Source organism: Microtus ochrogaster, chromosome 4 (genome assembly GCF_000317375.1).
Source record: "Microtus ochrogaster isolate Prairie Vole_2 chromosome 4, MicOch1.0, whole genome shotgun sequence".
NCBI lineage: Eukaryota > Metazoa > Chordata > Mammalia > Rodentia > Cricetidae > Microtus > Microtus ochrogaster.
The window spans coordinates 42,735,823-42,750,694 of NC_022011.1; the positions used below are offsets into that span (position 1 = coordinate 42,735,823).

At 43.6% G+C, this 14,872-nt stretch overlaps 1 protein-coding gene across 2 annotated transcripts in view; it reads left to right on the forward strand.

Moving 5' to 3' along the window:
* The window catches only part of Pbx3 (PBX homeobox 3), a 188,248-nt gene extending 173,683 nt beyond the window's left edge, over window positions 1–14,565 (forward strand). The window contains exons 6-9 of one of the 2 annotated variants that reach the window (XM_026778707.1): window positions 7,431–7,596; window positions 9,202–9,314; window positions 10,109–10,198; window positions 13,086–14,565. In XM_026778707.1, coding sequence (XP_026634508.1) covers window positions 7,431–7,596; window positions 9,202–9,314; window positions 10,109–10,198; window positions 13,086–13,178 — 462 coding nt within the window. In that variant the 3' untranslated portion in view covers window positions 13,179–14,565. The remainder of the gene's footprint in view (window positions 1–7,430; window positions 7,597–9,201; window positions 9,315–10,108; window positions 10,199–13,085) is intronic. The other variant, XM_026778708.1, reaches the window with a different exon arrangement.
* The last annotated feature ends 307 nt before the right edge of the window (window positions 14,566–14,872 follow it).

Sequence of the window (14,872 nt, forward strand, 5' to 3'; positions counted from 1 at the left end):
ACTTTTCAATGTTATATACTTACTGTACCGTGTTGTCTAGACTGGTCTCGACCACCCAGGCTCAAACCATCCTCCTACCTCAGCGTCCATGTACTGAGACTACAACCATGTGCTGCCATGTTTAGCCTCAGTAATTGCCTTGGAAAGCAAATCTGCATAATGGCATTTCTGTTGACAGTGAAGTACAGCCAGGATAGTGATTGCCCATTGACATGGCTGTCTTGGTGTGTATAAGAACACCACACACTACCATGTTTGTACAGATAGAAGTACTTTATAGAAATCTTATCTGCCAACAAAGTCTGCCCTTAATCATGCCCTCCTTTTGGTGGTTGGGATGATACTTTCTTCCCGTGTGTGAATGCAAGTCTATGTCTTTCACACACAACGACTGCATATTGTATGAAAGGAAAACTTAGCTTTCCCCCTCTTTGCAGTATATTATGAATAATGTCATGTCAATAAGTATTTCTCTTCAACATGATCTGTAATCAATGATTGTTTTCCATCATTTAGGTTCCTATAAATTTTGTCTTTTTTGTTGTTGCTGTTATTGTAAGTAGGAGTGTGGTAAATATCTTTGTACAAGTATCTGTAAATTCCTCAAGATAAGTTCTTATAATAATGTTGGTCAAAGGATATATATTTTTGTTGGTATCATCTCCAGAAAAGTTATGCTAAATAATAAGTCACACACACAATTTTTTTCTTTACTCAGAACATCTTTGATTTCCTGGAGCTGACGAATTTGTTCTTGGTCTAGTGCAAATGTTCTTTGTGTCCTATGGGAATAGTTCCCGAGTGAGCCCCATGCTTACAGTGAAGGAGGCCTTCTCCAAGTACGCCCTGCCCTAGGGTTTCCCTTCTATGGTCACAAGAAGGATCAACTCCTAGCTAGAGTTAGCTCAACCACTTCAGACAACATTCTCCAAGGAGACCCTGGTAATCCAAGCAGGAGCTGAGGATGTGCCCTAACGCATCTATACAGAGGCTTAAACCTCACTGATGGGTCTTTGTATGAGTGCTTGTTCTCCTTCCTCAAACCCAGCTCCTTACAGTTGCTGCAGGAAGCTTTATGTCACTTGTCTCTTCCTTCCTCCCACCTCCCATCCCCCATTCCAGAAGAAATAATTGGCCCAGTACCTCAGAGTCTTTTGAGGCCCTCTTTGGTCCTCAGAACGGGGTAATATGAAGCATATTGGTAAAAACCTATGCTTCATTCAGAATTTTATAACCCCTGCCTCTCTGATCAAGAAATGCATGTATAATAAACTTACATTTATTGTTCAAAATAAGTACTTTTATTTACCAAAGTAAGTATATTTGTATTGCTTTGACCAATTTTAGATTAAGTGCAGTGACAGCTTAATCCAGAAGGAAATACCAAACATGTATAACCTTATAATTATAGGAAATAAAAACAATTTAAATGTTTAAATTTCCATATATTTCTTATGCTATGCATAAAAGTATATTGCATTAGGATAATGTGGGAGAGAAATAAAATGGAAATATATTTTAAGAACAAAAATGTGAAATTCTGAATCTCAAAAAGCAAGTGTGTTTGTTTGAACGTGGATAGTGGTATTGAATTGCTGTGCTATTGTATTTGACCACATTTTAAGGAGTAGTGTTGCAGTTTTATTTTGAAATGTCAACATTTTGTGACATACTGAATAACATTGTTTATAACTCTAAGACTTATAATGAAAAATTGTGCATGCCAACTTTAAAAATGTACAAGGAATAAAAAAATATGTGAGCAAGTACATGATTTTTCAAAATTACTTTAGGGAGGATTCCAGCAAATGCTCACAGACTCTCTGCACTAGACAGGCCAGCTCCAGCAACCCTCGCCATCAGCCATCATATTGTGGACCCTGGGGCTGCAGTGATGTAAGACCTTCTAGGCACACTGGCGGGCTCTACCTGTCCCTTCCTAAGCCACAGCTGCCCCACCTGCAGGGATCTTGGCTGTCACACATCCCAGTGTCTCTCTCTCCCTTACCCGAAATGTTGCTTACTCCTTGATTGTCCTCTCAGATCTCACCTCTTCCAGAAACACTGCTAGATGCTTCCAGCCTCTTCCCTTAGAATGGTTTTTCCTGACTCTTTCACTACCAAAAGAGAGATGGAGACTACACAGCGGTAAAAAATAATGACATCTTGGAATTTGAAGGCAAATGGACAGATTTAGGAAAAAAAAAAAAACATTAAGTGAGGTGACCCAGAGCCAGAAAGACAAATATAATATGTATTCACTCATAAGTGGCTTGTAGACATAAAGCAAAGAAAAACTAGCCAACAGGCCACAACCCCAGAGAAACTAGACAACAAAGAGGACCCTAAGAGAGACATACATGGATCTACATAGAAAGGAGAAAAAGACAAACTCTCCTGAGTAAACTGGGAGTATAGGTATCACGGGTAGGGTAGAAAGGGAGAGGGGAGGGAAAAGGGAGAGTGGGGGAAATATATAGCTCAATAAAAACAATTTTAAAAAAGAAATACTAGAGATCGTTAGAAAAGAGAGCGATGGGGAAGGATTAGAGTAGTGACTAGTCCCTAGGGTCTGGGGAGAGGAGGCACTGTGCTGTTTGTGTTGGTGTGAACTTCTGCAGGGTTTGCTGCTGGAATTCAGACTTAATCAAAGCACTAAGGAGTGGGGTGAAGTCAAGGCCAGTTCACTTGTTCCCTACTGAGGAAGTGTCCTCTAATTTCTCAGACCTGCTAGGACATCTTTGTGGCTACCTGTGACCTTATCACTGTCCTTCAAGTTTTGCTAATTGTTTTGGGGGCTGGCCTTGCTTTCACGATCATATTGTAAAGTTGAACTGGAGCCACGTGGTTACTTTTCAAGCTTTCCACAGTACTAAGGCCAATACTGACTATGACGTCCTCAGTAAACATTCTTAGAAAATGCTGATGGGGGAGTACTGGGTTGAGTTCTGGTTCCATCTCAGAATTTTGCTGTGTAATTTGGGACAACTTGTAAATGGTCTGGCTTTCTTATTCCTTCACTGATAAAACACGGTTGATATAATAGCTACAGTGGTCAGATAATCCATGTGCCTAGACCACCCACACACCTAACTTTTTCTGCAAGGAGGGTGTATTATTATCATGTTCATTTTAAGGGGACTCAACTTGTTGAAAGTCATTCAGCTTGTAGATGGCATAATGTAGATTTGAAAGCGGAGTGTGAGTCCTAACCATTTAGCCTTTATACGGCCACACCTACATTTGAATTGACTATTGGAGTTGAACGTTCAAAATGAGAGGATAAGGGGAAGCCTTATAAAGAAGGCAAAAAGCTTTCCAGCTAGTAAGTCACCATGGGGATTTTCTTGTTTTGTTTCAATGCCAGATATTGAACCCAGGTCCTTTTGCGCATGGCACCACAGAGCTACAGTTCCAACCCAAAAACAGCTTGGATTTTTAAAGTGGTAGTCTGTAGAATGTAGGTGGGGGACATGCATGGCTACAGCATGTAGAAGAGACTGGAAGCTTTTTCTGTCACTTCTGGGAGAAAGGTTCCAGAGACATTCAGCAACCCGCACTATGTACCCTTCCCTCTCTTCTGACTTCCAGAGACTCCACCTGGGGTTGGGCACACTGAGCATCAACAAGAGAGTGCTAGTGTTATTTTTCTCATTTTTAATTAATCTTAAAATTTTTGCCTGGCCCTTTGGCTCCTTCACAGGCAGGGCTGTGGATCTTTGATGTGAGACTCAGAAGGGAAGCACAGGACAGCATATTCCATTCCCTTTTATCAATTTCCTGCCTGTTTCCACTGTGGGACCAATATACAGACCATCACAGTTCAACTGTAGAGCAGACCGTCCTTAGTGGCCCGTTCTGCAGCCTGCCTTGTCATGAGCACTGTTGCAAGAGGGGTCGTGTACCCTGTAGCTTTTTTGCTTCCCACTGAGTAAACATAGATCTTTTGCAAGTAATTGTATCTGTTTAAAAGATGAAAACCGTTCCTGAATTTAGGTGTCCATTTCTTTATTAATTACACTGCTGTCGGTTGCGCTGTGTGAACTTACTAGCTGATTACCACAGTTTCCAAATCTGCGATATCAGAATGTGTGTGATGTGCATATTTTAATTTGAGAAATAGTTTAACATTTCTAGATATTCATTTAGATGTGGTTATGCAGGTTAAACATAACATATGATCACTGCTTCTTTCATTGCTTCCAATTAAACCTTGCTTGTTAGTTTAACCTCTAGGTAATCCCATCAAACAATAGATGTCAAGGAAACACTGCCCACAGTAGCTGCAGATGAGTGGCCATTAATTTTAATTGCCTTGATATTAAAGATTAAGAAGTATTGGGACTGGCAGAATGGAAACGATCTGATGTCAAGCAAACCCACTTGCTAAAGCTTCCCCAGGCTGCTGGTGATATTAAAATTTTACTGTGAGAATTAAATAAACCTTTATTAGTGATGACTGTTGTTTGATTGGTCCAGGGGTGTGCATAAACAGAGGATTCTTACATATCCAGAGATGAGGCTTTCCATGGTAGAGATTCCTCAATTACGAAACTGTTAATAAAGCTGTAATCTGATTTTCTAGGCTAGGTTTCATTAATGTATTATAGCTTCTCTGATTGTCAAGGTAATATTAACTACAAAGTACTGAACCCAACAGAGAATTGTTGAGAAGGAGAGAATTCTAGGATGGGCCTTTGTTGCTAAATTCAGAGTTGGGAAATTTTCATTAATTATTCTTAAGAAATACCAATTTCCCCCTTAACGGGGACTGTCTCCCTTTGCACTATAAACAATATATTCAATACTTAACTCTTTCTAAGACCTGCCAGGTCAAGTTAGGAAAGCCAGAGGGCTGCTCTGTGTGAAAGCAGCCATGAGCATGCTAGCTGGAGATGAACCTCCTGGGCTGAGGCTGGAAACTATGGGAGGTGAGATGGATTCCAAGAGAATTTGTGTTAACCAGCAGTGTCAGAACTTGAACCTTCGGGTACTGTTTCTATCCTATTCTTCAGGGATTGTGGTTGGTTGGTTAGTTGGCTTTTGGATTTATGAGTTTCCTTCCTTTATTCCTCCCTCCCTCCCTCCCTTCTTCCTTCCTTTCTTCCTGACAACTTCTCAGGCATTGAAGGCTGGCCTTGAACTTAATATGGAGACAAAGATAACCTTGAACTTCCAGTCTTCTTGCCACTGCCTCCAGAATGCAGGAATTGTAGGCGTACACCACCATGCCTGGTTTGTGTGGTGTTATGGATGAAACCTAGGACTCTGTGTATGTCAGGCAAGTGCCCCACAAAAACTACACCCCAGACCCATTTTTCTGTTTTTAGAATGACATTATTTGGGGCTGGAGAGATGACTTAGTGATTTAGAGCTCTTGTTGTACTCATGGAGAACCCAGGTTCAATTCCTAGTGCCCACATCAGGTGGCTCAAATCCTGGAATCTCTAGCTCCTGTTTCAGGGGGTCTGATACCGGCCCGCTCAAGCTCCTGCACTCTGTGGTACACATAAACACATATAGGTATACATACATACATGCATACACATAAAATAAATTAATCTTTAGAATGACATAGTTCTGCTATAGAAATGACATAAGGCTCGTCGATGCTGGTTCTTTCTGCATAGAAATCCCTCTTATGCCCCATCTCCTGCTTCAGACCTGAGCCCTGTACCAGCGTTGTCTTTTCTCCCCTCCACTCTGATCTCTTGCTTATCTGGACAGACTCTGTGTTGATTCTTTCTCCAGAGTATCTTCTACCAGGCCATCCCTGTGCACACCTGCTGTAGGCCTGCACTGTAGAAAGAATATGGAGAGGGGTTAGGTCCGATGGTTGGAGCATATGGACCTCATTTCATGATGCCCAAGAGGTGATTCTTGGAGGAGACACATGGGGGGGGGGGGCAGAGAGACGGAGGAGGAAGAAAAGAAGGAGGAGGAGAAGGTGCTGTTGGAAGAGAAAGGGACAAAATATGGAGGAACCATGGAAAAAATGAACCTCTGGCAGAACGTTGCTGAGAGGCTGATCATTGGGCCGAGGACAGCTGAACAACTACCTTGTTCTCTACAGAAACAGCCAGATGTGTAGATCTCTAGTGTCTTGATTTTGGGTGGGTTTTCCTTTATTCTGTCTGGGGAGCCTGTGCTGTAGCATTGGTCCTCAGAAGTGTGCTTATGTGTGCATGTGTGTACTCGGTGCTCCTAAGGCAGCATATGGACAGCAGGGAGGCCATTGCTGTCTCGGTCTCAGGGATCCCCTGCCAGGACTTTCTAGCCTTCTCCAAAAGGGCGAGTGCCATCAGCTGAAGAATGAGAGCACCATTTCCAAAGCAATTAAAGACTTGGCAGAGGCGGCCAGAGGGCTGCCCACTGTAGAAAATTGGGTTGGAGGGCTCTGAACTGCATCCCATTATTTGTTTCTAGAAGCCCAGGGCCCCCGAGGAACTCTTCTGTATAACACCAAGGGTAGAACAAGGGCCCTGACACTACACCAGCAGTTCCTCTGCTGGATGAGTAGGCCATTCCTAGGAATATCTTTAAGTTGTCACGTTAACAACAGAGAGGCAGACTCCACGATACAGTATGGGCATGCCTTCTTATATATGGCTGTGTGAATTTCAGTGTCTCTACATAGCTCGGCTACAGATACCTAGGTACATGGAGTGGCTCTAATCACTGAGCATTGGGCTACAGTTTTGCTGTCTATGAGCTATGATGAAATCAAACATCTTCCAGCATCCTCTTTTAAATTTGTACTAGCTGCCATCATAAGAGGTTTGAAAAAAAAAGAAAATGAAAAAAATATGTATTCTACTTTATATAATCAGCCATTCCTCTGCATTTGCATTTGGCTTTATTGAGATGGCTTGAGTTTTCAGCTTGAGGCTTCCCACATAGTCACTGGCAGAGCCTGAGAAGCCATCTTGGCAGACATGCAGTGTCTTCCAAGGCAGGAGACAAAGGGATTTTTCATCCATTATTAATTGACGTCCCTCTTCAGCAGACCAAACATGATTCTACTATATAGCTGCCAAAAATTGTTCCAGGTCCACAAAAGAACAATAAGTCATTCTTCAAGTGCGCTTCATGATACCTAATCTAACAAATGTTTCCAGTAGCTTTTCAGCTTCTTTTAACAGTCTCATTGCTATGTTTGATGACATTGGGTATTTTTATGAGCAGTGGCCCCAGCCATTGTAGTGTTCCTGGCTAGTTCCAGGAAGCATTGTTCTTCCAGTAGAGTAGAAAGAGTATGCCAAAATGGAAAGCGAACCCCTAAAACTGTTAAGCACTACCCATATGGTGTGAAGGCAGGGTACTGTGTCACCCAGAGGCTCCCCTTGTCATCCCAAGTAAGGACAGGAAGTTTGACTTTTTTTCTTTGTGACTTCTCTATCCTTCCCATTCCATGTTCCTGTACTTGGTAGGTGTCCAACTGGTTTGGCAACAAACGAATCAGGTACAAGAAGAACATCGGCAAATTTCAAGAGGAAGCCAATCTCTATGCTGCAAAAACAGCCGTGACAGCTGCACATGCGGTGGCTGCAGCCGTGCAGAACAACCAGACCAACTCACCCACCACACCGAACTCTGGTGAGTGTGACACGTTCACTCAGCCAGACAGTCTTCTGCCACTGTGCCCCATCCCATAGACTGAAGCCGCAGCCTCACTGAGCACATAGTGGAGCTTAAGGGGAGATTGGTGTTCACTTGTGGAGATGTTCCGTGCTGGTGTGCACTGTTCACAGTGAGTCCCGCCTGCTTCTGGTAGATTCTGGAATCTTTATACTTAATCGTGACCTTTAAGTCAGTAGGTATGTAAAGCTCTACCACATATAGTTTTGTGGTGGTCTGTCAGAGTGAATCAGCAGCTGGGAATGTGGGCTGGTTGCCGGATGTTGGGCACTTGGTTGCAGGATCTAGGTGTAGCCTCTGTCTTTGCCATTTGGCTTGCTGGACTTACATATAAAGATATAGTATTGAACCCATGAATGCATTGCCGTGTGTGTGTGTGTGTGTGTGTGTGTGTGTGTGTGTGTGTGTGTGTGTCTATGTGTGCGTGCGTGCGTGCATGTATGTGGGGGGCTGCATGTGTGTGCTTGTGTGCGTGCATGCATGTGTGTGTGGGTACATGTTGAAGCCAGGGCTTTGCATATGCAAAGCTCAGTATTTTGCCACTCATCTACATAACTAGCTCTTAATTTTTATTTTATTTTATCTTATTTTATTTTTTTGAGATAGTTTTACTAAGTTGTCCAGAATGGTCTTGAATTCCACCTGGCCTCAAGTTAATGATTCCTCTACTTAACTGAAGAGCTGGGATTACATGTGCGGACCACAGCTGACGATAAATACACTGCTTTTGACAGAGCATTTTGTTGACATTTTATGTAGCATTCATGCTGGAGTTAGAAGAAATGTCTTTATTTTTTAAACTTTATTATTTTTTTAAAATTTCATGTGCATTGGGATTTTGCTTGCATGTATATCTATCTGTGTGAGAATGCCAGATCCCCTAGAACTGGAGTTACAGACAGTTGTGAGCTGCCATATAGGCGCTGGGAATTAAATCTGGGTCCTCTGGAAGAGCAAGCAGTGCTCTTAACTGCTGAACCATCTGTCCAGCCCCCAAAGAAATGTCTTTAAATTACATGGAACTTAGCTGACAGGGAAAGAAAGGTGCAGCTAGCCCCAGCGGATGGATTTGAGGGGCGTGGAGGCATTCTAAGGTGATATTAAAATACATATGTAAGGTCCAGAAGGAAGGGTGTTTATTTTCTCACACTTCCGTCATTTCTAATAGGCCACGGACACTAGTGGGTGGGAAGGTGGAGTAACTGCTAAGAAGGAGCGTGAGGAAGGTGTCTTCTCCAGGCATTTCTCCACCATGACAGCAGCGTTGAGGAGCTTGTTTGATGACTGAGTCTGGAGAGAAATGGAAATCAGAAGGCTGTGCGTGTTTTTCTGTCTATTTTGATTTGTCTCTGTTTTTTATTTGAGTTTGCCCTCTGTAAGGTTTTTCCTGTGTGTAACGTGAGTGAGTGGCAGGACCTTCTAGATCTCAAGTTAATGCTCTGTCCTTCTAGAGCTGAAAATGCCTCTCCCTTCTGTGTCTCTTTTCCTTTCTCTGGCTCTAGGTCTTTGGGGATTGTGTGTGTAGCTCTCTGTTATTCAGCTACTTAACTCTTTCCTTTCCAGGTTCTTCTGGTTCTTTTAGCCTCCCAAATTCTGGGGACATGTTCATGAACATGCAGAGTCTGAATGGGGATTCTTACCAAGGGTCCCAAGTCGGAGCCAATGTGCAGTCACAGGTAGGAGAAATGCCCCAGCTGGGGCCTTTCTGGCAGGGTAGGGTTTGGGCTCAAAACTCCCCCGCTCTGACCCATGAAGTGGTCTTCACATTCATGCAGATCCTGTGTTGGGTGCATCCAAACGGGACACATTTGCCCACCTCTTAATTCAGTGAGAAGTCAAGTGGACAATGTCTTTGATGATTCAAAGCTGATGAACTTTGTGAATGCATTCGGCTCTGGCTTGAGCTCATGGAGATGGGGGGGTCTTTGTTATGACAGAACAGAAGATTGTGTGTGCTTGACAGGGAGGGGGTAGGGAGAGAGAGGGGAAAAGAATGAACAAGAGAACATACTGCTCTTTTATTCCTGCATTTTTGCAAGTCAGGAAACTGAAACCTGAATTCTTAAAGTAGATTCCAGGTTCGACCCCTTTCTTGTCCTCTTACCTGAGAACAAGTGCTCTTAGTCTTGGGCACTGGTGGTAGGGGTGTGTGTTGGGGTGAGGAGATTGATTCAGCATTCATTATCTGTGAGTAGATTTTCACCCACAGCCACACACATTTGCTTGCTGTAGATGGAAAGTCTGCATTACTATGAAGATGCTATTGTTTGGCTGGTGTGAAAAACAAAGGTGTGTGAGTTTAAATATGCAAGGAATCTTTGAAATCCCTCCAGTCACATTTGATTGATAAATTTGTCTTTCGTTGGAGATGCTCCACCCTTGTGGCACACATAATTCAAATTGTTCCCTTTTGTAAGTGATGGGGTTTTAATAGATTGAGGTGATGAATTCTGTTCCGTCTCACTTCTAGGTGGATACCCTCCGTCATGTTATCAATCAGACGGGAGGCTACAGTGATGGCCTTGGAGCAAACTCACTGTATAGTCCACACAACTTAAATGTGAGTACCCTGGGGAGCCAGCTGTGGGAATGAACAAGTTAATAGTCACTGGACTTGGCTCCACGTCTTGTTGGCAGTTGGGGGTGGCAGTATCTTTGCTATAACTTCATTTTATGGACCTCAGTGCTTGATGTTTGTTACCTAGCTGTCCTTTGAAGCCCTCTCAGATGCCCAAAAGGGGCTGGTGTCCTATCATCAGTGGGCATAAGTACCGGCCCATTAAGATGCCATTTTCTAGTAGCCGTGCTATGTTCGGGAGATGGTGGGAAACAGGTCATTTATCTTAGAATCAAGCAGCAGGAAAATTCCCCAGCACAGAGCAGGTGAAGGTGATAACCTTGGAGACCCAGCATATCAGCAGCTATGCTAAACACAGAACCCCATTCTTCTGGCAGCTGACTGGGCTGTGGGCCTGGGGTGCAACATGTGACCTGAGAGTTTAATGGCCTCTCTGCTTTAACATAGAGCAACCCTTGCTACTGATTCACAAGCTTTCCTTTCCTTCCCATCCTGGTGTGGATGGGAAACGGCAAACACACAGCTCTGTAAAGGAGGTGTCAGAAGCAGGGAGGAGGAGAATGGCCTCCCTTTTAGGGCCTTCGTTTGCTCTAAGAGTAAATATTAATGACTTAAAAAGTGATTGAGGATGTTCAATTGTAAAGGAAAAAAAAAAGGACCATTAAATACTCAAATCTTTTACATTTGAAATGTCAAATCTTTCTTTTTGGGTTTATAAATAACTCATAATGACCTTACAACAAGACGTATAAAAAGCCTTTTGGTCGCATTTCTCCTTTTTCATTTAAGTGTTTTGAAATGCTTCAGAGAATGTGCGATATCCTTATCAACATGATAAAATATGAAGTCGTGATTGCCTGCAGCATTTTACAGACTGAATTTCATCTTCACTGATGAGGCCTGATAAGACGCTGTTGTATAATACAGTGCATAATCTCAAACCACCAGAGTAAGGATTAATTTATTTTGAAAAAGAAAAAAAAAAGAATGCTCGTTGACAGCGTCTCCTGCAGCTGCCATGCAGGGAGAAATATTGTACATTTGTTGTTTATAAGTTTGGATAAAAGAGGACTGATGTTTACTTCAGATGGGATCTCTTTACACTTGGATCTGTGTAAGACTTCTCCTAAGGAGACTCTCAGACCTGAGAGGAAACAGCATACCCTTTAGATAGGGGACACACATGGGCTTGTCACCACCCAACTTGGCATGATTGAAGCTTTCAAAAACAATGCCATGCAGGCTCCAAAGCCACAGAGAAACCCTGTCTCGAAAAACCAAAAAAAAAAAAAAAAAATGCCATGGCTTATTATTTCATCTTATCTCCCTTTTCTACCCAGAATTTGATATCTCAAGCTGCAATTTTTTTTATTTAGATTACCAGCCCTTTAGGTTTCTTATCCACCCTTCTCCCTATTGCCTGTCTACCCCTCTTTCTAGCCCTCACCCTTGGTTCTAGAGCAGTGGTTCTTAACCTGTGGGCCATGACCCCATTGGGGGAGTTGAATGACCCTTACATAGGGGTCACATATCAGGTATCCTGCATAGCAGATGCTTACATTATGATTCATAACAGTAGCAAAATTACACTCATGAAGTAGCAATGAAAATGATTTTATGGTTGGCCTCACCACAACATGAGGAACTATGTTAAAGGGTCACAGCATTAGGAAGGTTGAGAACCACTGTCCTAGAGAGATGGGAGTGCGTTTATAGGCAGAACTATGCAGCGAAACAGAAGACAAGGTGTTTTTTAAGGACAGCATGGGCATGGAATGTGGCTCCATGACAGAGAACTTACCTAGCATGCTCAAGGCCCTGGGATCCGGACCCAGTTCCAGGAAGCAACAGCAATCACACACACAACTGTTGTTGGGGAAGAAGCAGTTGTCATGACCAAAAGACCTTTATGTCTCTCTCTGGAGAAACTACAGATGGACAGGAGGGAGGCAGAGAACCAAGGAGTCCTGTGGAGTGTGAGGCCAGGCTAGCTGAAGACTCAGGGACAGTGTCAGGCAGCTCGCCCTTGCCTTCCCTCCAGAAAGGCTTGCCCCATCAGTTCTGCTCAGTGTTCCCCAACTCACAAGCCCAGCACCTCCCTCTTCTTGACTGACATAAAAATACGTAGCGACAAGCTGTCTGCCACAGCAGAAATCTGATCAGACATTGATTTCAGCAATTGCCTCTATAGGGTGAGACATGAGGCAAATTTGTTTCTGAGTACTGTTAGTGCTGGTGCAGGTCCGCGGCAGGAAGGGCCAGCGGCATGTGGCGGGCAGCAGCACCATCCCGACGAGGGGCTCCACTTGCAGATAATTGGAAAACTGATTTGAATAGCATGTACCCCTCCACAGTTCATACATTTTCATTCTCGAAGCTCCTATTTGGAGGGAAATTCTGGCTTTCATTTTCCAAGGGTTACATTAGCTGACTGTCAGGCATATATGGGAGAAGTGTGGGCAGTTTCTCCATGGGGACAGTGATGAAGCTGGCTGTAGTGTCTGTTTCCTGGAGCTCAAGGTTGCGCCAAGGCATCAAGTTGGGTTTCCCCACTGCCTCTCCTGAAAGGTTGCTTTTGAGTGGTGGTTTTTACCAGCAGATCAGAGGCCAAGCTCCATGTCAGCTTGGGACTAGCTGAAGTCATCTTCACCAAGCTGATTTATCACCCAATCTTTACTTGATAGGATGGATTTGTTTTACATACATTTAATCCCACTTTAACACATGCTTCCAACTCCTGCCAAAGCAGGTTCAGAAAATACATTTTGCTAATGCATCTTTGCTCTTGTGTTGTCGTCGGGGTGTTCTAAATTGGGAAGTGGAATTAATATGCAGATGTGCACCCACTGAACTGTGCCTCTCCTTTCAGGCTAATGGAGGCTGGCAGGACGCAACAACTCCATCTTCTGTGACTTCCCCTACGGAAGGCCCGGGCAGCGTGCACTCGGATACCTCTAACTAATCCCCGGGGCTTTCCCAGCTGACATGCCTTGATAAGCGCATTCAGAGCAATAGGAGGAGGAGGAAAGCGTTTTTGTAACCCACCACCTACAGCTTTACTGTAAACCTTGTCTTCTTAGAGAACTCGGGAAACCTGTTTTTTAAGGGATCATTATCATTTGTATTTAAACTTGAGACACACATTTAAAAGAAAGCACTTTATCCAATTAGGCCAAGATGTAACATTGTTGACAGTTCTGTGACTGTTTCATCATAATTTATTATTGATCTTTTACATGAATGGTTCCATAGTTGCCAGTTACTTGGCCTTAAGGGTAAGAAGTACCGTCTGTGCTAGACTCCGATTATAGAGTGTGCAAGGTTCGCCTTGCCTGAGCTGAACCCCTCAGATTTCCATGCAGAGTCATTGTCGTCCTCATGCCATCAATGGGCTTGGAGGGGAGGTGCCATCTGCTGCCTCTCCTAAGGAAGGTGTGTTTCAGAACTTCATGTTTGTGTTGTAATTAGGTCTAAGACTGGTGGCCTCCTTTCTCCCTCTGAAGCACCAGAGCCCAGAGTCTGCTCTGATGAGACCACGGATCCAGATTGCCCTGAGGTGAAGATCTCGCTGCTACAGAGGTGAAAACAAGACCTGTCTGGGTTTGACCATGTGCACTGGGTGCTGCACAGACTTGTCAAGGTGTGCTTGTTCTCTGGGCAGCCTGGGAAGGCCCTGCTCTGGGGAGTGCTGTATATAGTGTAGCAAAAGAGTATTTATACATCCCACCAATCAAAACACAGCTTTATTACCTCATGCGAACTCATTCAAACCAATAGAATCCCAACATGTTCTGTAGCTTAGAGCGCTCACTTACTACCTCTGAACAATACTCACGCTGTAGTTCGTCTCTTTCTTATCTTTTTGCATCTTGTAATTAACTTTGTTTCCCTTCACAAAATGTAATGTACATTGTAATCTTTTCAAAGAAAACTCAGGGTTGCTTTTGCAACCTTTAAAATGCCGAGATCGGCAATGTTGGGTCTGACTCTTAACACAGGATCAGCCAAGCTGTTGTAAATACTGAGAAGCGTTTGAATGTCCTTCATCTTGTTACTAATCCATAAAGAAAAAAAAGAAGAAAAAAAGGCGGGTTCTTGTGATGCGTTCAGATTCAGTATTCAGCACTGTCCATTTCACCCTGTGTGGCGGGCCCTCTCCTCCTTTTGTATTGTATGCGATTCTGAAACTGACTGAGTCGTGACAATAATTTGTGGCGGTGATTCTGATGTATTAAAAGCGTTCCGTGTTCCTTTCTACTGGCTCACACCCTGGATTGAGAAGTCTTCCTTGTGGTAGTTATATGTAGTTTCAAACATGAATAAACTTTGCTTTCCTGATTAAACCTGAATGCCATGTGTGTCTCTGCTCCTTGAGCCAGCACAGGTGTGGGATGGAGGTTGGGGCGGGGCACATGTCTATAGCGGTGAGGGTGGCAGCGAAGCTAAGCTGCTGGCTGCTGTTCCTGGTGAGGCCTTTGACCACCCACTGGATCATCGCGCATCCCTTCCCATGTTTATGGACTGAGAAACTGAAGCACAGACCTGGGACAACCTGGGCCTGCTGCCCTCGGCACTTACATTCCTCTGACCTAATGTGGCTCTGGAACTTGCTAGATGGTCTTTTGAAAGGCAAGAGTCTTGTCCTGTTCACTTCTT